At 37.5% G+C, this 19,348-nt stretch overlaps 1 protein-coding gene across 2 annotated transcripts in view; it reads left to right on the top strand.

The window, feature by feature from the left end:
- NETO2 (neuropilin and tolloid like 2) overlaps positions 1–19,348 on the top strand; it is a 77,693-nt gene that overhangs the window by 40,013 nt on the left and 18,332 nt on the right. For both annotated transcript variants that reach the window (XM_036996520.2, XM_036996519.2), the window contains exon 7: positions 12,391–12,619. In XM_036996520.2, coding sequence (XP_036852415.1) covers positions 12,391–12,619 — 229 coding nt within the window. The remainder of the gene's footprint in view (positions 1–12,390; positions 12,620–19,348) is intronic.

Here is a 19,348-nt window from a genome sequence, read left to right as displayed (position 1 = left end):
ATGTTCTATGTACACCTAAGAAAAATGTGTATCCTACTGCTTTTGGGTGGAATGTTCTATAGATGTCTGTTAAGTCCATCTGATCTAATGTGTTGTTCAGTGCCTCTGTTTCCTTATTTATTTTCTGTCTGGTTGATTTATTGATGTGAGTTGTGTGTTAAAATCTTCTACAATGAATGTTTTGTAATCTGTTTCCCCATTTAATTCCTTTAGTATTTGTTTTACATATTTAAATGTTGGTTGTGTAGATCTTTACAATGGTTATATCCTCTTGTTGGACTGACCCCTTTTTCATTATGTAATATCTCTCTTTGTCTCTTGTTACTTTCTTTGTTTTGAAGTGTATTTTGTCTGATATAAGTACTGCTACTCCTGCTTTTTTCTCCCTATTATTTGTATGAAATATCTTTTTCCATCCCTTCACTTTCAGTCTGTGTATGTCTCTGGGTCTGAAACAAGTCTCCTATAGACAGCATATAGACAGGTCTTGTTTCTTTATCCATTCTTCCACTCTCTGTCTTTTGACTGGTTCATTCAGCCCATTTACATTTAAGGTATTTTTAGGTATGTAACTATTGCTATTTTATTAATTGTTTCCTATTTGTTTTTATAGATCCTTTCTGTTCCTTTCCTCCTCTCTTATACTCTTCTCTTGTTATTTGATGGTTTTCTTTAATGTTGTGCTTGGCTATATCTTTTTTTATTTTTTGTGTATCTATTATAGGTATAGGTTGATGGGTACCAAAGGCTCAAGGATAGCCTCCTGACTATAAAGCAGTCTACATTAAGTTGCTGATTGCTCTATTTCAAACAAAATCTGAATGTTCTTTTTTTCTTCTTCCTCTTCCACACTTTAGGTATTAGATGTCATAATCAAAACGGTTCAGCCTTAAAAACATTTCCATCTATTGCAGTCCCTTTAATATACCCTGTAATGCTGATTTTACTATAAATTCTTTGAGCCTTCATTTATCTGGAAATTGTTTAATCCCTGCTTCAAATTTAAATGATAATAATATTACTGGGTAGAGGATTCTTGGTTGAAGGTCCTTCTGTTCCAGTACATTAAATATTTCCTGCCACTCTCTTCTGGCCTATAACGTTTTTGCTGAGAAGTCTGCTGCTAGCCTGATGTGGTTTCCCTTGTAAGTAGTCTTTTCTCTCTCTCTGTCTTCACTACTCTCTCCTTATCCTTAATCTCTGCCATTTTAATTATTATATGTCTTCATGTTGTCATCATAGGGTTCCTTTTGTTAGGGGCTGTCTGAGTTTCCATGACCTGAGTGTCTAGTTCCTTCCCCAAATTGGGGAACTTTTTAAAAATTATTTCCTCAAAGACACTTTTTATCCCTCTGTCTCTTCTTTTGGTACCTCTATCATGGAAATATTTTGGTTTGGATTAGCCACACAGCTCTTTTATTCTTTCATTCCTAGAGATCTTTTTCTCTCTCTGCTTCTCAGCTTCATTGTTTTTGTGTTCTCTAATTTCCATCTCATTGAATGTCTCCTCTACTTGCAGCAATTTGTTATTTATTCCCTCCATTTTGTGTTTCATTTCAGTTACTGTGTTCTTCAGCTCTTGTATCTCTTTGTTGAAGTCCTCTCAGATCTTTAACACATTTCTGCAGATCAGTGAGGATATTTATGAATTTTACTTTGAAATCTTTATCAAGAAGATTGGTGATCTCCATTTCATTTCGCCCTTTCTGGTGTCTTATCCTATAGTTTTGTTTGGAACATATTCTCTGCCTCCTCATTCTGTCAGAATTTCTGGTTTTTTTCCTATGTATTAGATGGATCTGCTATGCTTCCTGATTGAGAGAGTAATGTTTTATGAAGAAGGAGTCCTGTGTTACCCAGAAGCTCAGGACTCTTTCCTCTCCAGTGCCTTCTTCTTTGCTGTGGAGTTCCAGCTGCTGTTGGTGGGCATTGTGCAGGGTCGCCTTTACTGTCTTCCAGCAATGGTTTATCTCAGTCAGCTGAGGCCGTGATTTGCCTCAGCTGGGCCTACATGATCAGAGCAGTGGTTTCTGCTGGGATAATTGTGGGTGGGGCAGTTGCAAGGTGAGTTATGCAATGGTAGTGTGCATGGACACACACTGGTGGCCAGTCACCCAGTTGCAGACCCTGGGGTGCTCAGTAGTGGCAGCAAGACATTCAGTGTGAGAGTGTATGGGCACACAGAGGGTTCTGTGGTATGCACAGTAACAATAGCAAATTATGTGCTAGGAGAGTGTTGGGGGGTTTAGGCAGTGAGTCACTCAGTGGATGTCCCCATGGGCTCACAGTGGCAGTGCAACATGCATGGTGGTGGGGCCATGTGGGCAAGCACGGTAGCCGGTCGGATGGTGGGAGAATGCTCAGGAAGTGGAGGCAGCTATTCATGCAACAGCAGCTGGTCCTGCGTGCGCCCCCTAGCAGCAGCAAGGCACACAGCACCAGGCGTGGTCACCCATGGGGCAGAAGGAACTTTTGGAGCTGGCTCCTGCAGGCTCCTCCCTAGTTGCACTGAAACAGGGACATGAAAGCAGGAAGAGTATCCCTGTGCCTGCCAGGGAGCAAAGTCAGATTCTCTGGGCCAAGTGGGTTGGCATGTTGTTGGCACACACAGGGAGGTGCCTCTAGGCTGAGCCACCAGTGAGGGGAATGAAGCACTCCTGAGAGAGCTTGATCTGCTAGGCCAAGGGAGGGTTTGGGAGGTATCATCTACCTGTCCTTTCTCCTGAAGAAACAGCCCTATCCAAACCACTCTCCTCTAGCTCCCTTCCCACTGCTGGCAAGTCCTTCAAACTGCTTTGTGTTGGGTCTTGGTGGGACCACAGGAGTGTGCCTGTCCTCCACAGGCGACTGGTGTCTCAGCCTCCCAGAGTGTTCCATTTGTCCCCAGTGTCCAGTCCTGCTAATCCCCAGAACCCAATGCAATGTGGACTTGTACTCTGGGGCAGATCTCCATGGCCGGGTGTGTAGAATTCCTGGGCTCTATTATTCCTCTTCCACCTATGGGCTGGGATGGGGGAAGGGATGGGGTCCTCCTTGGTCACAGCTTTGCATCTTCACCCTTTTCTCTGTGGTCGCCTCTTCTCCAGGTGTAAATGGTGTGTTCTGCAGTCTTCAGTTTGCTTTCAGGTTTAGTTGAATTTGCTGTAGTTGCTGCCTCTGTGTGTAGGGGGTACGTTTCCATCTTGCCTTCCTACTCCATCATCTTGAGGCTCAATTCTTTTTAATTGTGCTAAACTAAATGAGTAAATGGATTATTTTATTTAAGACATGAAAAAAAGACCACGATAACCCTTTAAAATACTCAAAATGGGTGAAATTAATGGTTTATGTTCAAGAAAAAAACCACTTATAAATATGTGTACAAAAAAAGGCATTGTTTGAGTATGCAAGTTGTGTTTTAGTCCATTGTAATCAGTGGCCTGTCCATAAAAATAGTGGCTTTCTGATGATTGAATTGCATTTCTGTTGGGGCATTCAGAAGCTCCAATAAATAGCATCCCTTTTCTCCACTGGAGTTATGAACCATTTGAGAATGTACAGATTTAGAATTGTTCTTTCATTACAGCAAAAGCTAAGGAAAACAGCTTAATGAGAGAGTTAAATTAGACTTGCTTGTTCCACCTCCCACCTAAGTCTAGGTGACTATCTCACTCCAAGGAGATTCAGCATCAACAGAAGAGACCCACTTACCAGTCACTGTTACCTACTCACTGGTCCATAGAAAGAAGGAAATAAAAAGAGGCCAAATCCTCCACCATCCAAGTAACTCACTCACTGGGAAGGGAATAAGAGTCAGGTAAGAGGCCAAGAGGGCTAGTGAAAGATCTCTCATGCAGTCTGGGAAAGAGATTACTTGTGACCCTCCACCCATTTCAATTTTTCAGAGTCATATAGTTAGAAATATTTTCTGAAAATTAATTGAACTAAACTTCAATATTTAGCTGTACCCCATAATAGAAAAGAATACCATTCTTTTCAAATGACGTATCTTAAAACTTTTTGACTTGAAAAATTATATCTTTAAAGAGCATTTACTGTGGCCTTTACAGTTCCATGCTTCTTTGGATTAAAGAAAAAGAATAAATACTTCAGATTTCTTGGTGGTTTTCCTGATATCTAGCTCTATCAATTCATACTTTTCTTAAATGTAGTCACTTATTCATTACTGGCTATGAGCAAGACTTATACTGGATATAGTTAGTATATGACCTTCTCATTGGGAGACCTTACAAACTAATGTGGAAGATGTAATTAAAGTATTAGTGATACTTGCTGCCACAGAACCACAGCAGAGTATTTTGGTTATATAAGTAATGGAGAAAATAATAGATGATAGATTCAAGAAAACATTGCTTCTATGTTAAAATGCATTTATGAAGATCTTGTGAAGTTTTTGAAATAGTAATTCTATTTCATTACCAATTTTTCATCATTCTCATGTAATTGACAAACTGCTGATTTAAAACAAGCCAACTTGGTCAGATTTTAACTCTTTGAGCTGTACTTTTTAGCTGTTCACTTGCAGTTTTTAGTTTTTAGCTGTTCACTTGCATTTTCATTTTATGAAGCCCTTAAAATTAAAAGATAAGGGAGGAGCCAAGATGGCAGTGTGAATAGGGCAGCAGAAATCTCCTCCCAAAACCATATATATTTTTGAAAATATGGCAAATACAACTATTCCTAAAAGACAGACCAGAAGATAGAGTACAACAGCCAGGCTACATCCACACCGGTGAGAACCAGCACCTCACGAAGGGGATAAGATACAAGCAGCAGCCCGGCAGGACCTGAGTGCAGCCTCCACCCCAGCTCCCCAGTGGGAGGAGAGGAGTCGGAGCAGGGAGAGAGTGGGAGCCCAGGACTGCTAAATACCCAACCCTAGTCATCCGCACCAGGAGTGCAGACACACAGTGTGTGGTGTGCTGGATACTAGGGAAATGGAACAGTAAAACCTGCAAGCTGGTTCCCACAGCCAGCGCCCCTGGGACAAAAGAAAACCAAGTGGTTTTTGAAAGTCTTAAAAGGACAGGAGCCTCACAGCTGGATGGAAGCGTCCTGGCACACTCAGCCCAGAAGCTGGGAATCCTGGGGAACTCCGGGCACCCTAACCCCCTGGGCAGTAGCACAGCTCTGAGGCCCCACATGGCAATAAACAGCCTCCTGCCTGTTCCCCCTCTGGCGCAGCCCTGCCATAGCAGAGCAGCAGCCTGAGACCACGCCCCCAGCAGCCGTACAGAGCCTCCCCCACAGCTGCCCAGGCCAGACAGACTCCGTCGGCCTGCAGCTCCCCAGCACAAGCCTCAAGGGGTCGCTGTTCTCACAGGAGAGGAAGGGACTTTGTTCTCCCAGCTAACATGTGCCAACTGCCCAAGACTACCTCTATCACCATGAAAAGGCAGAATTTGATCCAGACCAGAATCACACAGACGTAACCTGAGAGGGAACCTGGGGAGATAGATTTAACCAATCTTCCTGAAAAAGAATTCAAAATAAAGGTCATAACCATGCTGATGGAGCTGCAGAGAAAAATGCAAGGGCTAACAGATAAAGTTGGGAGGAAGAATACAGAAATAAAACAATCTCTGGAAGAACTTAAAAGCAGAATGGATGAGGTGCAACAAGCCGCTAATGTAATAGAAATGAGAGAACAGGAACGCAGAGAACCTGGCGCAAAGAGAGATAAAAGGATCTCCACGAATGAAAGAATATGAAGAGAACTGTGTGACGAATCCAAACAGAACAATATCCACATTATAGGGGTACCAGAAGAAGAAGAAGAGAGAAACAGAGAGAGAAAGTGTATTTGAAGAAATAATTGCTGAAAACTTCCCCAAACTGCGGGAGGAAATAGTCTCTCAGACCATGGAAGTCCACAGATCTCCAAACACAAGGGACCCAACGAGGAAAACACCAAGACATATAATAATTAAAATGGCAAAGATCAAGGACAAGGACACAGTATTAAAGGCAGCCAGGGAGAGATAAAAGGTCACCTACAAAGGAAAACCCATCAGGCTATCATCAGACTTCTCAACAGAAACCTTACAGGCCAGAAGAGAATGGCATGATATATTTAATGCAATGAAACAGAAGGGCCTTGAACCAAGAATACTGTATCCAGCATGATTATCATTTAAATATGAAGGAGGGATTAAACAATTCCCAGACAAGCAAAAGTTGAGAGAATTTGCTTCCCACAAACCACATCTACAGGGTATTCTAAAGGGACTGCTCTAGATGGAAGCACTCCTAAGGCTAAATATATGTCACCAGAGAAAATAAAATCACAGCAAAGAAAGCAGACCAACTAAATACTAACTAAAGGCAAAAAATGAAATCAACTGCCCACAAAAGCAGTCAAAGGAAACACAAAAGAGCACAAAATAAAACACCTAATATATAAAGAATGGAGGAGGAGGAATAAGAAGGGAGAGAAATAAAGAATCATCAGACTGTGTTTATAATAGCTCAATAAGCGAGTTAAGTTAGATGGTAAGATAGTAAAGAAGCTAACCTTGAACCTTTGGTAACCACGAATATAAAGCCTGTAATGGCAATAAGTACATATCTATCAATAATCACCCTAAATGTAAATGTCTGAATGCACCAATCAAAAGACACAGAGTAATAGAATGGATAAAAAACCAAGACCCTTCTATATGTTGCTTACAAGAGACTCACGTCAAACCCAAAGACATGCATAGACTAAAAGTCAAGGGATGGAAAAAGATATTTCATGCAAACAATAGGGAGAAAAAGCAGTGTTGCAGTACTAGTATCAGACAAAATAGACTTCAAAACAAAGAAAGTAATGAGAGAGAAAGAAAGACATTACATAATGATAAAGGGGTCAGTCCAACAAGAGGATATAAACATTATAAATATACATGCACCCAATACAGGAGTACCAACATATGTGAAACAAATACTAACAGAATTAAAGGAGTAAATAGAATACAATGCATTCATTTTAGGAGACTTGAACAAACCACTCACTCCAAAGGACAGATCTACAACACAGAAAATAAGTAAGTGCACAGAAATGCTGAACAACACACTAGAACAGATGGACCTAACAGACATCTATAGAAGTCTACACCCAAAAGCAACAGGATATACATTCCTCTCAAGTGCACATGCATAATTCTCCAGAATACACCGCCAACTAGGCCACAGAAAGAGCCTCAGTAAATTCCAAAATATTGAAATTCTACCAACCAACTTCTCAGACCACAAAGGTATAAAACTAGAAATAAATTGTACAAAGAAAGCAAAAAGGCCCACAAACACATGGAGGCTTAACAGCATACTCCTAAATAATCAATGGATCAATGACCAAATTAAAATAGAGATCAAGCAATATATGGAAACAAATGACAACAACAACACAAAGCCCCAACTGTGGAACACAGCAAAAGAGTCTTAAGAGGAAAGTATATAGCTATCCAGGCATATGTAAAGAAGAAAGAACAATCCCAAGTGATTAGTCTAAAGTCACAATTATCAAACTTGGAAAAAGAAGAACAAATGAAGCCTAAAGTCAACAGAAGGAGGGACATAATAAAGATAAGAGAAGAAATAAGTACAATTGAGAAGAATAAAACAATAGAAAAAAACAATGAAACCAAGAGCTGGTTCCTTGAGAAAATAAACAAAATAGATAAGCCTCTAACAGATTTATTAGGAGAAAAAGAATCAACACACATCAACAGAATCAGAAACAAGAAAGGAAAAAATCACAACAGACCCCACAGAAATACAAAGAATTATTAGAGAATACTATGAATACCTATATGCAAACAAGCAGGAAAACCTAGAAGAAATAGACAATTTTCTAGAAAAATACAACCTTCCAAGACTGACCAAGGAAGAAACAGAAAATCTAAACAGACCAATTACCAGCAATGAAATTGAAGCAGTAATCAAAAAACTACTCAAGAACAAAAACCCTGGGCCAGATGGATTTACTGCAGAATTTTATCAGACATACAGAGAAGACCTAATACCCATTCTCCTTAAAGTTTTCCAAAAAATAGAAGAGGAGGGAATAATCCCAAACTCATTCTATGAAGCCAGCATCACCCAAATATGAAAACCAGGCAAAGACCCCACCAAAAAAGAAAATTACAGACCAATATCCATGATGAACATAGATGCAAAAATACTCAACAAAATATTAGCAAACCAAATTCAAAAATACATCAAGAGGATCATACACCATGACCAAGTGGGAGTCATCTCAGGGATGCAAGGATGGTACAACATTAGAAAATCCATCAGCATCATCCAGCACATAAACAAAAAGAAAGAAAAAATCACATGGTCATCTCCATAGATGCTGAAAAAGCATTCGACAAATTCAACATCCATTCATGATAAAAACTCTCAACAAAATTGGTATGGAGGGCAAGTACCTCAACACAATAAAGGCCATATATGATAAACCCACAGGTACTAAACAATGAGGAGCTGAAAGCTTTTCCTCTGAGATCAGGAACAAGACAGGGAGGCCCACTATCCCCACTGTTATTCAACATAGTACTGGAGGTCCTAGCCATGGCAATTAGACAAAAAAAAGAAATACAAGGAATCCAGATTGGTAAAGAAGAAGTTAAACTGTCACTATTTGCAGATGACATGATATTGTACATAAAAAACCCTAAAGACTCCACTGCAAAACTACTAGAACTAATATTGGAATTCAGCAAAGTTGCAGGATACAAAATTAATACACAGAAATCTATGGCTGTCCTATACACTAACAATGAACTAGCAGAAAGAAATCAGGAAAACAATTCCATTCACAATTACATCAAAAAGAATAAAATACCTAGGAATAAACCTAACCAAGAAAGTGAAAGACCTATACCCCTGAAAACTACAGGACACTCTTAAGAGAAATTAAAGAGGACACTAACAAATGGAAACTCATCCCATGCTCTTGGTTCGGAAGAATTAATTTCTTCAAAATGGCCATCCTGCCCAAAGCAATCTACAGATTCAATGCAATCCCTATCAAATTACCAACGGCATTCTTCAACGAACTGGAACAAATAGTTCAAAAATTCATAATGAACCACCAAAGACCGCGAATAGCCAAAGCAATCCTGAGAAGGAAGAATAAATTGGGGGAATCTTGCTGTCCAACTTCAAGCTCTACTACAAAGCCACAGTAATCATGACAATTTGATACTGGCACAAGAACAGACCCACAGACCAGTGGAACAGAATAGAGACTCCAGACAACTGAAACATATATGCTCAATTAATGTATGATAAAGGAGCCATGGACATACAATGGGGAAGTGACAGCCTCCTCAATGGTTGGTTTTGGCAAAACTGGATACCTACATGTAAGAGAATGAAACTGGATAACTGTCTAACCCCATACACAGAAGTAAATTCGAAATGGATTAAAATGTAAGTCATGAAACCATAAAAATCTTAGAAAAAAACATAGGCAAAAATCTCTTGGACATAAACATGAATGACTTCTTCATGAACATATCTGCCCAGGCAAGGGAAACAAAAGCAAAAATGAACAAGTGGGACTATATCAAGCTGAAAAGCTTCTGTACAGCAAAGGATACAATCAGTAGAACAAAAAGATATCCCACAGTATGGGAGAATATATTCATAAGTGACAGATCCGATAAAGGGTTGACATCCAAAATATATAAGGAGCTCATGCAACTCAACAAACAAAAAGCAAATAATCAAGTTAAAAAATGGGCAGAGGAGCTGAACATACAGTTCTCCAAAGAAGAAATTCAGATGGCCAACAGACACATGAGAAGATGCTCCACATCGCTAGTCATCAGAGAAATGCAAATTAAAACCACAATGAGATATCACCCCACACCAGTAAGGATGGCCACCATCTAAAAGACAAACAACAGCAAATGTTGGCGAGGTTGTGGAGAAAGGGGAATCCCCCTACACTGCTGGTGGGAATGTAAATTAGTTCAACCATTGTGGAAAGCAATATGGAGGTTCCTCAAAAAGCTCAAAATAGAAATACCATTTGACCCAGGAATTCCACTTCTAGGAATTTATCCTAAGAATACAGCAGCCCAGTTTGAAAAAGATAGATGCACCCCTGTGTTTATCGCAGCACTATTTACAATAGCCAAGAAATGGAAGCAACCTAAGTGTCCACGAAGAGATGAATGGATAAAGAAGATGTGGTACATATACACAATGGAATATTATTCAGCCATAATAAGAAAACAGTTCCTACCATTTGCAACAACATGGATGGAGCTAGAGGATATTATGCTCAGTGAAATAAGCCAGGCGGAGAAAGACAAGTACCAAATGATTTCACTCATATGTGGAGTATAAGAAAAAAGAAAAAACTGAAGGAACAAAACAGCAGCAGAATCACAGAACCCAAGAATAGACTAACAGTTACCAAAGGGAAAGGGACTGGGGAGGATGGGTGGGAAGGGTGGTATAAGGGGGTGAAAAAAGAAAGTGGGCATTACAATTAACATGTATTATGTGGAGGGAGGCACGGGGAGGGATGTGCAACACAGAGAAGACAAGTAGTGATTCTACAGCATCTTACTATGCTGATGGACAGTGACTGTAATGGGGTTTCTTGGGGGGGACTTGGTGAAGGGGGGAGCCTAGTGAACATAATGTCCTCATGTAATTTTAGATTAATGATAAAATAAAAAAATGAGTCTTTTTCCCTTGTTGCATCAGTGTGAAACTAAATTTCCACTTCGTTTTACATCAAATTCAAGGCGTGATAAAACCATGCAAAGTAGCAGGTCCCAGTGATTGCCCATACAGTGCTCCTCTTCAGCCCTTGTGAGAAATGAGTAGGACACCATGGTGCTCGCCCTTGAGGACCCCATAGTGTAGTATAAGGACAGCTCTGTTCACAAAAAAATTTAAAGATAAGAGTGGCATAATACTGCTACCTCAGATATAGCAACTAGAACGTGAGTACTCATTAGTTGTCTTTAATGGCATAGAAGGAAATCTTTATTCTTCACTCACTAAAATTTTATTTTAATTGTAGAGTCACATAGCAACTATTTCTAAAAAGTGACCTGTGTGTGTACATGCATAGAGAAGGCATCCCCAGGGAATGAGAATATACACTCTAGAATCAGACCAGCATAGGTTCAAGGTCTTAATCTCTCTGAGCCAGTTTCCTCCCTGCCTGTAAAGAGTAATATCTGCTTCATTCAGTTCTTTTAGAGATTATGCTCAAAGTCTTTCTAAGCCCACAACCTAAAGATCAGTGCTCTCAGTCTTTCTAAACCTGCAGTCTAAAAGAAATCTTAAAAATGGGCAGAGTAATACAAGTACCAAATGATTTCACTCATCTGTGGAATATAAGAACAAAGAAAAAACTGGAGGAACAAAACAGCAGCAGAATCACAGAACCCAAGAATGGACTAACAGTTACCAAAGGGAGAGGGACTGGGGAGGATGGGTGGGAAGGGAGGGATGGGGGGTGGGAAGAAAGGGGCATTATGATTAGCGTGTATAATGGGGGGGCATGGGGAGGACTGTGCAACACAGAGAAGACAAATAGTGATTCTACAGCATCTTACTACGCTGATGGACAGTGACTGTAATGGGGTTTGTAGGGGAGACTTGGTGAAGGGGGGAGTCTCGTAAACATAATGTTCCTTATGTAATTGTAGATTAATGATACCAAAATAAAAAAATGGGTCCAGCATATGTTAAGAAATAATTTAGTGCCAGGTAGCAAGCTGCATATAAGGTTACTTAAAAACATAGGATAATACTGCTATTTTGATAACTAGTTGAAATCTTCTTGACTGACAATGTAGACATGTTATTTATGGGGAAAAATCTTTAAACTATTTAAATGTGCAATTGTAGAATAGTGGGTAAATAAATAACAGGACATCATGGAAATGATTATGGTTATGAAGAGTACAGATAATGGTTTTGATGTGTTACAACAAAAGCAGGATGTACCTTACAATTAAACTTAGGTTTTAAAAATAGGAAGAAAAACTGGAAAAAATTGATCACAGCGATTGTCAGAGAAATAACACTACGAATGATTGCTCTATTTTCCCAATTTGTCAGTACCATGAGATAGCTTTTATAAGGAAACTATGTAAGACAGTCATACCTCATGGAGTAAAAAGTGTCTTCTCTTTATAGGAAAGACACAAATTTTAGGATCCCTAATGCTCATTCTGTTGTTAGGACAACCAAAGAAACAACCATTATCCTTAGTTCTTTCAACTACTTAGGCATCAGCCTTTATCTATTGTTTTTCTGTCAGCTGTCGAGCTCAATTCAGTCTACCACGTTGACTGGGTAATAAAACTAGAAAATTCGTATATGTACCTTTTTAAGAGCAGGGTTTTTTTCTTTGTTTTAATGTTACAGATTTATTTGAGGTTCCTAGATTATCAGATGGAACACTCCAATGAATGCAAGAGAAACTTTGTTGCGGTCTATGATGGAAGCAGTTCTATTGAAAATCTGAAGGCCAAGTTTTGCAGCACCGTGGCCAACGATGTAATGCTGAAAACAGGAATTGGGGTGATACGAATGTGGGCAGATGAAGGTAGTCGGCTCAGCAGGTTTAGAATGCTGTTTACTTCCTTTGTGGAACGTAAGTAAATCCAATAGCACTGAGATTTTTTTACATAAGTTTGATTCATTCAGAGTACAATTACTGAGACTGCAAGTCACAGAGGATGTAGAAATAGGTAAGTCTTAGTTTCTACTTTCAAGGAATTAACCTGTTATGGGCAAAAAAACAGGTCACTGCATAAATTTCAACATCACATAATTATAAAAATGAAAACACATTAGAGAATGCAGAAAGTAAAGACTTCTTTCAAGATTTTCAAAATTAAGAGTAATTGTCAATGGTAGTAATTCAGCTTGGTGAACTAATAATTATGAATCCACCAAACCATTCTCATCAAAGATGTAGATAGCTGTGTTTTCTTTTTTAACTTTTTAATTTTAAGCTTACAGAAAGTTATAAAAATATTCCAGAGTTTTCATATGCCATTCATTCAGATTTCCCTAATGTAGTAAAACTGGAAATTAATGTTAGATACAGTATTATTGACCAAGATGAAGACCTTATTCAGATGTCACTAGTTGTACCATTAATGTCGTTTTCCAGTCCAGGTCCACACATTTCCGTTTGTTGTCATGTCTGTCTATCTGTGACAGTTCCTCATCTCTAATGATCTTGATGCATTTGAAGGGCACTGGCCAGTTATTCAGTAGCAATGCTCATCAGTTTGGGTTTGTCTAATGTTTTCTCATGTATTCAGTTGAGTTTATGCACTATTGTCAAGTGTCATTGAAATTATGTTGTGCCTTTATCAGCACATCACATTAGTGAGGTGGGGGTACATAATGTGAATGTGTGTTAGGTTAACTTCGACCACTGTCTTAGGTGCTGTCTGCTGGGTTTCTCCACTATAAAGTTACTAATTTTTTCCTCTCTAACAAGTCTCTTTGAAACTATGCAAATGTCATTTTGTTCACTAATTTTAGCATCCATTAATGGTTTCTACCTGTAATAGTTATTATTGCAGTGTTTATGGTGATTTTATGTTTCCATCATTCCTTCTACACTTATTAATATAACTTCACAACAAGGAAGAGCAATTCCTCTCCCCTCATTTATTTATTTATATCAGTATGAACTCATGAGTATTTATTTGATTCTATTATTAAATGTATTATATTATTCTATAATACTAACATTATTTTGCTGCTCTAAGCCCCAGCTCTGGCCTTTGGGAGCCCCTTCAAGTGCCTCCTGTATCCTTTCGATGTGCCTTTTTTTGAAAAATCACTTCCTTCCTTTCTGTTACCATAGGATGAACTAGGCTCAGCTGGTGTTTCCCTGACCCAGCCCTGGAACCAGCCCTTTATCTTTCCTTCCTACAGTGAAAAACCTGGCTCTAATTATCCATGATATATGTGTTGTTCAGTCCTAGTATACATATAAAGTAATCTTAGAATTGCTAGCCTGTATCCCTGGTTAGACATTTCCCAGCAGAGGAAGTTATTTGTGTAGGGCTCCTTTTGTCTTTATCCATTCCATCAAAATAGGCTTTTCAGTTTCTGAGGTTAGTTTCTGCCTCCATTCCTTGTGGTTGTGTGATTCATTTGTAATACACTTAGGTTCATCTGTGACTGTTAGGTCATTTTGTTTTCCCCCACATCGTAGTTACTTTAAACTGTTTTTATTTTTGGAGTACTGGAAATATTTCCATTGTCCACAGAGCTATGCAAGAAGATACACTCAGAGCTGCTCCCTCCTCTGCCAACCCAGCCCCACTCCCCTGCACTTTGCACTCCCCTCCTACTCAGTCTCTGCAGGTAGTCAATCATATCAGTTCTAGTGTATCCTTCCTGTATTTCTTTTCACACAAATGAGCTGATACTTGTGTATTTTCCTATATCCTCTTTTTGCTTGAAGGGAAGCATATTATACTCTTCACACTGCTTCTTTTACTTAACAGTATGTCCTGGAAATCACTCTGTATCAGTTCATAGAAATCATCCTTATTTTTGTAACTGCATAGTAGTACATTTTATATACTTTAGTCAATCTCCTATTTATGGGCATATGGGTTATTTCCAAGATTTTGCAATTACAAGCAGTGTTACAATGAATAATATTATGCATATGTACATATGTATTTTCATATTCCTGGAGATGTATCCTCAGGATAGATTCCTAGAACTGAGATTGCTAACTTAAAAGGTAAGTCATGTGTTGTTTACTAGATACTGCAAAACATCCTTCCAGAAGGGTTGCCTCTTTCTTGAAAAATTATTGTATAATGTATATAACATAAAATTTACCCTCAACCATTTTTACATGTGCAATTCAGTGACATTAAGAACGTTCACAATGTTGTGTGACCATCAACACTACCCATTTCCAGAACTTAAGTATTATCCCTTACTGAAACCCCATACCCATGAAATAATAACAACTCTACCGTAGCCTCGATTCTTTCTGTCTCTCTGAATTTCCCTATTCTAGGTACCTCATATAAGTGGAATCTGCAATATTTGTCCTTTTGTGTCTGACTTACTTAGCATAATGTTTTTAAAAATTTCAGTTATTTTGCAGCTGAATAGTATTCTGTAGTATGTAATACCACATTTTGTTTATCCACTCGTCTGCTGATGGACATTTGAGTTGTTTCCAACTTTTTAGCTATTGTGAATAAAGCTGCTATGAGCATTAGTATGCAAGTTATATATATTATATAACATATAAACTATATAAAGTTATTTGTTTGCATCTGCTTTCAGTTCTTTGGAGTATATATGTAGAGGTGGAATTGCTAGATCATTTGGCAATTCTACATTTAAATATTTGAGGACCCGCTACTGTTTTCACAGTGGCTGCACCATTTTACATTCCCACCAGCAGTGCAGCAAGGTTGGTCCTCATCCTCACCACACTTGTTATTTTTCTTTTTTTAATAACCATTCTAATGGTTGTAGGGTGTGTTTTTCACTGTGGTTTTTGTTTGTATTTCTCTAATGATTACTAATGTTGGGCATCTTTTCATATACTTCTTAACCAATACCAATGTCTGAATGAGTGTCCTTTGCTCATTTTTAAATTTCTCTGTTTTGTTGTTAAGTTGTAAGGGATCTTTATATATTCTGGATGTTAATCTCTCATCAGATATATGATTAGCAAACATTTTTTCCCAGTCCATGGACTATCTTTTCACTGTCTTATGGTGTCCTTTGAAGCATAAAGGCTCTCATTTCAGTGCAGTCCAGTCTATCTGTTATCTTCTTTGTCTTGCTTTGGGTGTCATAGTCAAGAAACCATTGCCAAGACAATGTCATGAAGATTTTCCTCTGTTTTCATGTAAGAATTTTATAGTTTTAGCCCTTATACTTAGTTCTTTGATCCATCCTCAGTTAATTTTTTCTATGGTGTAAGATAAGGGCCCAGCTTCATTCTTTTATGAGTGGATATACAGTTTTCCCAGGACCATTTGTTGAAAATACTGTCCTTTCCTCAGTTAATGGTCTTGGGGCCCTTGTCAGAAATCATTTAACTTATATGTGAGGGTTTATTTTGGGGCTGTCTATACTGTCCCATTGGTCTGTTTTCCTGATGCCAGTACCAATTTTCTTGATTACTGTAGCTTTGTAATGAGTTTTGAAGCCAGGAGGAGTGAGTTCTTCAACTTAATGTTCTTTTTCAAGATCATTTTAGCGGTTGAGGGCTCTTTGAGATTCCATAAATTTTAGAATAGATTTTTCCAATTTCTGCAAAAAACACATTTGGGATTTTGATAGGGATCATAATGAATCCATGGATCACTTTGAGTAGTATTGTCATCTTAGCAATATTGTTTTCCAATCCATGAACCCAGGATGTCTTCCCATTTATTTTTCTTCTTTAATTTCTTTCAGCAATGTTTTGTACTTTTTGGTGTACAAGTCTTGCATCTTCTTGGTTAAGTTTATTTCTAAGTGGTTTTATTCTTTTTGATGCTGTTGTAAATGGAATTATTTTCCTTTCTAATTGTTTATGTATAGTGTATAGCAATCAACTGATTTTTGTGTGTTGATTTTGTGCCTTACAACTTGGCTGCTTTAGTTTATTAGTTCTAAGTCTTTGTGTGTCAGGGGGATTCTACATATAACATCATGTTGTCTGTGAACAGAAATAATTTTATATTTCCCTTCCAATTTAGATGCGTTTTATTTCCCTTTTTTGCCTAATTGCTCTGGCTACAATTTACAGTACTATATTAATAGAAGTGAAAGTTGACATCCTTGTCTCGTTCCTGGTCTTAGGCGAAAAGCTTTCAACCTTTCACCATTGAGTATGGTGTTACACCATTGAGTATGGGGTTACACCATTGAATATGGGGTTTTCATATATGGCCTTTATTGTGTTGAGGAAATTTTCTTCTATTACTACTTTATTGAGGGTTTTCTCATGAAAAGGTTTTGAATTTTGTCAAATGCTTTTTCTGATTGAATTGAGGTAATCATGTGGTTTTTGTTCCCTTCTTTATGTTAATGTTGTTTATTACACTGATTGATTTTCATAGGTTGAACAGTCCTTCTGTTCCAGGAATAAATCCCACTTGGTCATGGTGTATAAACCTTTTAATATGTTGCTGAATTCAGTGCTAGTATTTTGTTGAGGATTTTTACATCACTATGCATCCAAAAGATGTTAGTCTTTAGTTTTATTTTCTTGTAGTATTCTTTGTCTGGCCTTGATATCAGGGTCATGCCCATAGAATGAGTAAGAAATAATCCTTCCTCTTCAACTTTTTGGAAGAGTTAAAGGATTGGTATTAATTTTGCAAACGTTTGGTAGAATTTACTATGAAGCCACTTGGTCCAGGGCTTTCCTTTGCTGGGAGGTTTTTAAATTACTAATTCAACCTCCTTGCTAGAAATCTATTCAGATTTTCTATTTCTTTTTTATTCAGTTTTGGGAGATTATATGTTTCTAGGAATGTGTCCATTTCATCTAGGTTAGCAGTGTCTTAATGTACAGTTGTTAGTATTTTCTTCTAATCCTTTTTTATCTGTTGGATCTTCAGTAATGTCCACACTTGCATTTCTGATTAAGTAATTTGAGTCTTTTTATCTTTCTCTTTCTTTCCCTTAGGCTGCATAACTAAAGATTTGCCAATTTTGTTGATCTTTTCAAAGAATCAGTTGTTTGATTTTTTATTTTCTCTAGATTTTTATTCTCTATATTTATCTTGGTTCTAATATTTATAATTTCAATACTTCTGACAAAGGCATAGAAGTTTGAGTTTAGTTTGCTCTTCTTTATCTAGTTCTTTAATTTATTGATTTGAGATCTTTCTCCTTTAGTGTAGGGATTAATATCTATAAATTCCTAAGTTTTGGTATGTTGTGTTTTCATTTTCATTTGTCTCATTTGTGTCATAACATTTGTCTTCTAATTTTCCCTGTAATTTCTTATTTGGCTCATTGGTTGGTTAAGAGTGTGTAGTTTAATTCCCACATATTTCTGAGCTTTCCAGTTTTCCTTCTGTAATTGATTCCTAGTTTTATTCCATTGCAATTAGAAAAGATACTTTGTGTGAGATCAGTCCTTTAAAATTAAGATTTTGTATGTGTGTGTAGCCTAACATATGGTCTAGTGTGAAGAATGTTATGTTACTGAGAAAAATGAGATGTATATTCTACTGCTATTCAGTGGAGTTATCTGTATATGTCTGGCAGATCCAATCAGTTTATAGTGTTATTCAAGACCTTTATTTCCTTTGATTTTCTGTGTGGTGGTTTTATCTATTATTAAAAGTGGGGTATTAACATCTTCAACTATTATAGAACTATCTAATTCTCCCTTAAGTTCTGGCAATGTTTGCTTTTTATATTTTGGGGCTCTAATTTTTGGTCCATATATATTTATAATTGTTATTTCTACTTGGTGAATTGACCCTTTTATCAATATACAATGTCCTTCTTTGTCACTTGTAATAGTTCTGACATTTTAATCTATTTTTGTCTGTTATTTGTATCACCACACCAGCTCTCTTTGGATAACTATTTGCATGAAATATCTTTCTCCGTCCTTTTACTTTCAAACTATTTATGTCTTTAGATCTAAAGTGACTCTTTTGTAAAACACTATATAGTTGGATCTTGTTTTTTTTAATATTCTGCCAATCTGTGCCCTTTGAATGGAGAGTTTAATCCATATACTTTTAAAGTAATTACTAATAAAAAGAGCTTACACCATTTTGCTGCTTGTTTTCTATATGCCATAACTTTGTTGTCCTTCATTTCTTTCAATACACCTTTTGTGTTGAGTTGATTTTTTGTAGTGATACATTTGAATTTTCTATTATGTATATCCTTTAGATATTTTCTTACATTTGAATTTTCTATTTTGTATATCCACTAGATACTTTCTTTTGTGGTTTCAAAGGGGATTTTGTCTTTTTATGAGTTGCTTAAGTCTTTAAAAGTCATCTTTACTATTTTGTGAGCATGTGGGAACTTTTTCATATTAAAGAATGCTGTAGTTCAGTGTAGGCACTGACCCAGCTTAAAAGTGGAAAAACTTTGAATACAGATTTTAGGATCTTTTGCTTAAACTCCTGATAATTCAAATGAACAAATCCCCACAAAGAAAGATTGGTTCTGCTGCCTTTTCATAATTTATCCCTTATAAGTTCAAGATACTATCTCATGGATTCTGTATTAAAATCATGATTTTATGTGACCATTTATAGGCATTATTACAGCTAAACTCTTATATTGTATTTTTAAAGGTACTATATGGGCATTTGGTCAGTTGTATTAGGAAGGTGATATAGCCAACCTG

Source organism: Manis javanica, chromosome 17, assembly GCF_040802235.1.
Source record: "Manis javanica isolate MJ-LG chromosome 17, MJ_LKY, whole genome shotgun sequence".
NCBI lineage: Eukaryota > Metazoa > Chordata > Mammalia > Pholidota > Manidae > Manis > Manis javanica.
This window is presented reverse-complemented; position numbering and strand designations above follow the sequence as displayed.